The sequence below is a fragment of the Sinocyclocheilus rhinocerous genome, unplaced genomic scaffold, assembly GCF_001515625.1.
Source record: "Sinocyclocheilus rhinocerous isolate Xijiao unplaced genomic scaffold, SAMN03320098_v1.1 scaffold1904, whole genome shotgun sequence".
In the NCBI taxonomy this organism is placed as follows: Eukaryota; Metazoa; Chordata; class Actinopteri; order Cypriniformes; family Cyprinidae; genus Sinocyclocheilus; species Sinocyclocheilus rhinocerous.
In genome coordinates this window covers 195,622-203,307 of record NW_015623687.1, presented here as the reverse complement: position 1 = coordinate 203,307, position 7,686 = coordinate 195,622, and the positions used below count along the sequence as shown (strand labels likewise).

General features: G+C 32.7%; 1 protein-coding gene across 1 annotated transcript in view; it reads right to left on the bottom strand.

The window, feature by feature from the left end:
* The window catches only part of pnp5b (purine nucleoside phosphorylase 5b), a 9,155-nt gene extending 3,295 nt beyond the window's left edge, over positions 1–5,860 (bottom strand). Inside the window, exons 1-5 of the mRNA XM_016541271.1 lie at positions 5,715–5,860; positions 3,586–3,755; positions 3,403–3,506; positions 1,996–2,171; positions 187–377 (exon numbers count right to left, since the gene is read on the bottom strand). Of these exons, the coding sequence (XP_016396757.1) occupies positions 187–377; positions 1,996–2,171; positions 3,403–3,506; positions 3,586–3,755; positions 5,715–5,737 (664 nt within the window). The 5' untranslated portion in view covers positions 5,738–5,860. The remainder of the gene's footprint in view (positions 1–186; positions 378–1,995; positions 2,172–3,402; positions 3,507–3,585; positions 3,756–5,714) is intronic.
* Between the last annotated feature and the right edge of the window lie 1,826 nt (positions 5,861–7,686).

Genomic DNA, 7,686 nt, shown 5'->3' with positions numbered 1-7,686 from the left:
CAAAACAGCTAACTAACACAATAAAAACATGATAACATAATAAAAAACATGATTTAAAAAAAAAAAAAATGGAGTTATCTGTTTTTGCAAATAAACTCTTCAAATGAAGTCCAATTAATAATAACAATAAATGAATAATAATAATGAAAAAGAAATAAAAAAAGAATACACAGTATTTTAACTCACCCACGGCGTCGGCTCCGAGGAAGCGCAGCATTTTGCATTCGGCGACGGTCTCGAAGGACGGGCCGCCCAACACACTGTACACACCGTCCTGCACGAACGCAGAGTAATCCAGCTCCGCTGCGACCGCATGAGCCAGCTGCTGCAGATCACGGTCATACGCATCCGACATACACGGGAAACGCTTGCCGAACCTGCGCAGAACCCACACTAACACCTAGATCAGTGGTTCTCAACCCTCTCCATGACGTACCCCCAGCCCTGCACACTGTGTCTGTCTCCCTCATCTATCACACCCGAGTCACCTCATCAGCTCATTAGTGGAGACTGCAAGGCCTGAAGAGGGTGTGTCAGATAGAGGGAGACATACAAAACGTGCAGTGCTGGGGGTACTTCATGCAGAGAGTTGAGAACCACTGACCTGGAATAACACCATGTTATTGACAACTTCTAATGAACTGCTTGCTCTCCTTTTCTGTGCATTTATTATGTTTGGTCTGATTTGATGAACTTTGAACCTTGAATACACAGATCTGAAAACTGCAAAAGGTGATTTATTGTGTAAGGTTTTTCAGTTGTAAGATTGATGAATTTCCTAATTCACAAATTTGTGGCTATTTAGTTACACAGGCCTTTGTGTGTTTCTTGACTTCTTAGACTGACTTGACTTGAAGTGTGGTTTGATTAAACGACAGAAACTCTGTCTGGCACCCCAGCATTTCAAAAGAAAATACTTTTTTTCAACCAAGAGCAGGAAACGTTACCAAACATCATCATTCAGGTCAAACTGCAGCGGATGGTTTCTCTCAGTCAGTGAGTTTCATATACATTCAATATTTATATACATATTTTAGTTTTAGTTTAGGTTTCAGTCTACTGCTTTTGTTATTTTTATTAGTGTTTTTAAAAATATATTTTTACTACTTTAATTTTATTTCAATTTCCATTTATGTTTTTTTTAAGTTCCAGTCTTTCATCTAATATTTTTATTTTATTAGTAGCTTTTTTTTCCAATTACTGAAAATTATTTTTAATAGTTTTAGTTAACAATTATTAGTTTACACTGCTCCCAGTCATGTTTTAGTAATTTTGTCGTGTGCTTTTTTGTCATTTAAAAAAAAAAAAAATTCTATATAGCTTTAATTGATTTTTAATTCAGTTTTAATTTTAGAAATTTTGTGCTTTTATCAGTTCATTATTTTTTTTAAAACACTCTATATAGCTCAAATTACATGTAATTTCAGTTTTAATTTCAGTAATTTTGTACCGTATGTGCTTTTGTAAATGTATTACTTTAATTATTCTATATAGCTTTAATTATTCTTTATTTCAGTTTTAATTTTAATAATTTTGTACCTTTTGTCAATTTATTCAGATTTTCTATATAGCTTTAATTATTTTGTATTTCAGTTTTGATTTTAATGATTTTGTTACATGCTTTTTTTATATATATATATATTCTATATAAGTTTAATTCATTTTTATTTCAGTTTTAATTTTAGTAATTTTGCTATGTGATTTTGTCTTCTTTATTATTATGATTATTATTTTTAAATATATTTCTACATAGCTTTCATTAATTTGATCTCTGTTTTAGTCATTTTAGTACTTCGTTTGAGTTTGTTGCCAGGGCAATATTACGTTTTTAGTTCCGTTTTTAAGTTTTGGTCTTTCATCTAATATTTACATGTTATTTCAGCTTCATTTCAATAACTAGTACTGTTTTTAGTTAACAATAACAGCACTGCTCCTAATCAAAGGCGTCTCTGCTGTTACTGAATCAGATTCACATCAGCATCATCAGAGTCTCACCTCTCGTCGTTGGCTCCCACTAGCGGGTTGTTTCCAGCGAATCCGGGAATATTGATGTGGTCTTTGATGACCATGATGTCTCCCACTGTGAAGTCCGGGTTGAGTCCGCCGGCGGCGTTGGTCAGGATGACCGTCTCCACTCCCATCAGCTTAAACACACGCATCGGCATGGTGGTCTGCCGAAACCAGATCATCACAGCATCATCACAACGTCACGTTTCATCTCAAAATCAACAGAAATATGTCATGCACAAACTAACATCTGCAGGATAATTAGGAGTTCTTGCACTCTGACATTGTTCTCAGAGGAGCAGAACTAGAGAGATGATTGTGTAACTCTGTGAACATTTCACACGTGTAAAGTTTGCTTTGTAATAAAGAGACTGTAAAAACGCCGCTGATATTTACATTCAGCAAACACTGATAATACAGGAGCAGCGGCTGTTTGAGGAGCGACACAGAGCGCAGGAGTTAATGAAAGAGCAACAGTTCCTCCTCAGAAGAGCTCTGTCAAAGTCATGAACAAACGCTCTTCCAGGGAATATTTGTGTAAAGCTCTCTGGTCTTTAATAACGTTCTCAAACATTAGCATTTATACATCGTTCATGGAAGGTTTTTCTGTAAGTGATGTTCATCTAACATATTTAAACCTTACTACTTTTTCAGAACTTTAAAGAATGTTCAAAAGTAACATTCCTATAATGTTTGCAAACTGATACTACGTAACATTCCATTTATGTGTTCTATAACGCTTGCATCAAGGCTATTATAATGTACTAAAACTACATCGAAAACCATAAAAACGTTTTGTAGCTTAAAATAAAAAACTAACTGAAATAAAATTATTTCATTTCAGCTAGTTGCCATGGCAGTATTTCTAGTTTGATGTAGTTTAACGTGAAACAACTAAAACTAACCTGAAATAAAAATTACACAGTTTTTTTTTTTTTAAATGAGTAAAACAAAAATTTCAAAAGTACGATTTAAAAAACATGAACATATTTTAATTCAGCTAGTTGCCAAGGCAACATTTCTCAACTTGATGTTCTACAATAACTAAAACTGAAACAAAAATAAATGAAAACTATATAGACAAATATATATATTTTTTATTAATTAATAAAAAAAAATTAAAAAAACTAATAAAAACAAAAATGTACTAAATTACTAAAACATTAACTAAAATAAAAATAAACAGAAAATGTAAAAAAAAAAAAATCTAAACATTAATAAAAGCTATATGTCAATGATGCTTAAAAAACATGCATCACCAAGAAAAAACATTTAAAAAAACTAGATGTTTCAGAGAACAATCATTTTCATAACTTAATGGGACCGCATGCAGAGCGTAAGAACACATTTAGTTAGCTGGGTCTATTTGAGATGAACTGTTAGTGTGTTAATCACCTTCTGAATGGGGTATCCTTCATACAGATGAAACCTGCCCTGCATGCAAACACACGGCGTTCCTTTAAGCGTGCCGAACACCAGCCTTCCAGCGTGACCGTGAACTACAGAAAACACGGTTAGGAGTCAGTCTGGAGACGAGTACAGCACAATCAGCCGTCGCAGCACATGGTCTGAACTCACCGGTGCTCCGAGGGAAGCTGGGGATGTCGCTGTACCTGATGACCAGCGGATCTTTCAGCATTTCTGCCAGTCCTCCGAGACCGGAGCCGCACACGATCCCCAGCAGGGGGCGCACTGGAGCCTGAGCCAGCAGCCAATCAGCTGTGGCCTTACACTCCTCATAACTGTACCTGAGGGAGAGCAGAGAGACAGTCCTCAGGCTTTCAGTCAAATAAGTGTGCATTTAATCTCATTCAGTATCATTAGAAGCAAAATGTGGAAAATAATTCTTCTGGATCAGGGTTGTAATAATTAATTAAAACAAATAACACTAAAAAAAAATTCTGTTACTTGAAATAAAATAAATATTAACTGAAATAAATTATTTTTAAAAAACCTTAAACTTGTTTTTATTTCAACTAGTTGCCAAATCAACATTTTTCATTTTCATTTAATTTAACTAAAATAGCTAAAAAAAGAAATAAAAACTACTATATACACATATTAAAAAAAAGACTAATAATGAGAAATACACTCATAAAATTAAATGATTTCATTTGATATCATTAGAATTATTTGAAAAACAAAATATATAAGACAATAAGGCATAAAAAACATGTATGTTACTTGAAATAAAATAAACATTAACTGAAATAAAATATAAAAAGGTAAACTTTATTTATTTCAACTAGCTGCCAAAGCAAACATTTCTCATTGTCAGTTAGTTTAACTAAAATAACTAAAAAACTGAAATAAAAATTATTATATAGACATCTAAAAAAATAACAGAAAAAATATAAAAAATTAAAAAATAAATCGAATTAATATATATATATATATAAACTATAATGACATCACATTGGTACCAAAATAACATTATTCTGGATAAAGTAAAGCATTTTTTTAACCCACTGATAATTTTTTGTTTTAGCTTACGCTTCACTAAATAATGTTGTACGCTCAAACATAAATAGCAATGTTTTTAAATCAGCCTATCATTGCCTTTGTTGGAGTCGTTCTGTCTGCCTTCTTTCCCATTTAATGTTTCCATAACAAATCATCTGAGCTCAGTGTGATGAAATAAAAACACTGGTTACACAAAATAATGGCTGGACAAGTCTGATTATGCAAATGAGCCCTCTGAGCAATTCTGCTAATGATTCACACTGAAAACTCCACTGAACCAGCCTCTGATATAACTCACTTCCCAGCTAACCACTCTTGGTTCTCAGAACGTTTTCAAAACCTTATTTTATGGATAGAAAACATAAAAGAAGGTTGCTAGAACGTTATCATTTGGTTCCCCAAGAAACCAAAAGGGAACCCGATATTAAAGGTCTACACTCTAAAAAATGCTGGGTTGTTTCAACCCAACTTTGGGTCAAATATGGACTAACCCAACTTTTAGGTTAAAAATTTAACCCAATAGTTGGGTTAGTCCATATTTGACCCAAAGATGGGTTGAAACAACCCAGCATTTTTTAGAGTGTATGTTTGCTGGGTTACTGAATGGAAAGTTCCCAGCTAACAATATGTGTTCTAGAAACATTTAGCTTACGTCCACATTCAGTTACGAAAACATTATTTCTGAATGTTCTCTGAAAGTTCACAATGTTTAAAAACCTTTTGTTTTGTTACACGAATGATATCGGAACATTCCACTGTATCATTGTGCAAACATCTTGAGAATGTTACTCTTGAACGTTCTCTGGACGTTCTGAAACAAGTATAGTTACATTTAAATATAAAACCGTTCGATGTTTGTTCAGAACTTTTTCGCCTACACCTTATTACTTCACTTTTCATCATTCTAGATCTATATCACGCGTTATATCTAACGCTCTTCTCTGTTAAGGTGCTTATATGAGATTTGTTCATGTAAAACATCATTGTAATAATGTGTCACATGGATGAAATATTATAAGTGCGTCAAACCGGTTTAACAGGTTCCATCACTATCTATTCGTTTACCTTAACTGTTAAACTCACAGAAATGACTACGCAGAAAGATCATTTTAAAGATGATACAGCGCGCTTATTATATGATTTCTGACGCAATATTGACCACATGCGCGCGCGCTAGACATACTGTGATCCACGTCACGATTAGAGTGTAATAAAACTCCTCTAGTGAAGTGTTTTAAACTCACCCTGTAGATGAATCAGGAAACATCGCGACGGGTTTCTGTAAATGAAGAATGGAATTAAAGTTCAGTCTCCGGTTTCTCTGTATGTCTGTAGTGTTCCGCTTAAACTCGTTTCTCCGGCTCTGTGTGTGTGTGTGTGTGTGTGTGTGTGTGTGAGAGAGAGAGAGATGACCTCATTAAACGCGTTTCCTCCTCCATCCGAGACGTTCGCTCTCATTGGCTGAGCGCGCAGTGCTTTGTGACGTCACTCGCCGCACCTCTGACAAACGGAAGATCAAAAGAAAAAATGTAACAGTAGATGTATAAAGCGCTTGTTACATTATTCAGTGTATAGCCTACATCCCCTAGACGTACACTTTCCTGCACCAGTATTTTTGATAGTATTCAACGGAAGAAAGCATGGTACAATTTTGCATTTTTTAATAAAATAAGAGAGGTAGGCTACATTTTAAGATTTTGCATAATGTTTATCTTTTTTTGATCTCTCTAGCTTATGTGTATTCTGGAAAGTTGAGGAAGAAACTTTACTTCATTTATTTTATCATTGCAATCAGGTTAAATGTCTTTGTGAGAACTTAAGTTGTTATTTATCTATTTTATTTTATGAATACAAAATAAAAAAACAGACAAAAATAAAGATATGAACATTATAACATGAACATTATGTGAAATACCATAAATGACTAATTAAGATTTTTTGGTATAAAATGCTTTAAGTTCAGAAACATAGATATTATTTGGATATTATTTATTACTATATATATTCATATTTATTACATATGCATATTGATATATGGAAGTGAACTTAACACTTATTTAATTGGTTTATATTTATTTAAATCACATACACACACACACACACACACATATATGTATATATATACATAAAGTATATATATATATACTTATGAAAGGATATATATACAACACAAAACAGAACAATATTTATTTTAAAAATCATTCATATTTAGGAAATTAAAAAAATAATAATTTTAAATTTATTTTTAGATTTAGATTTATTTCATTAACTCAATAAAATACTTATATAATAAAAATATAGAAGTATATCAAATATATTTATATGTATTTATTTTTATTTAATTTCTATAAGGTATAAAGTCTGCTTACCGTGCAGGAGTGCATGCAGTGATGGATGTGACACACACAGCGCACCCTGCAGCTCACAGTGTTCAGCAGCAGCAGCAGCAGCATCACTCACTCTTTCTCTCTCATTCTCTCAGTGTTCTCCTCCTGCATCTCTCATTAATGAAACGCCTCATCACTCTGAAGTTCTCATTCCTCTCACAGCTTCTTTTGTGAGCTGCTGTTCTCAGGATGTTCTGTTCCAGCACTTCACAAACCCCTGACATCCACACGTGTAGAGGACGTTTGTGCAAAGTGCCTGAATCAGAACAAAAAACCCCCAATGAAGATTAAAACTGAATGAGAGCGTGGAAGAAAAGCCCTTTAATTCAGCTTCTGCTTTCACACCAGCACTAAAGCATCAAAACATCACTGCTATATTAAACTTCTGCACAAATATCCCTAGTGCAATAATCATATACTGATAGATTTAGGATACATTATTTAGGCTGAGATAAAAAAAAAAAAACATTACATATGAAAAATATGATGAAGTGTTTATTTATTAACTATTAAGAAAGTTAGAGTGAACAGTTGTTCCTTCTTTGATTTCTTTTCAAATTCAATTTTGAAAAAACAATAAAATAATCTTATATTATTAAAAATAAGAGTATAAAGAGTACTAAAAAATAAACTGCCTGAATTTTAAATTTCAAAAGTTTATGTTCTTATTTTACTTCTTATTTTATTTCTTATTTATACGAAAATTTTGGTCACATGCAATTTTGATGTGCATATTAAAAATAAAATGCTACCCAAATTTTACTGTCATCCAAATATTAATTACAAAAATAGGTTATATTTAAAAAATATATATAATATAATATAATAT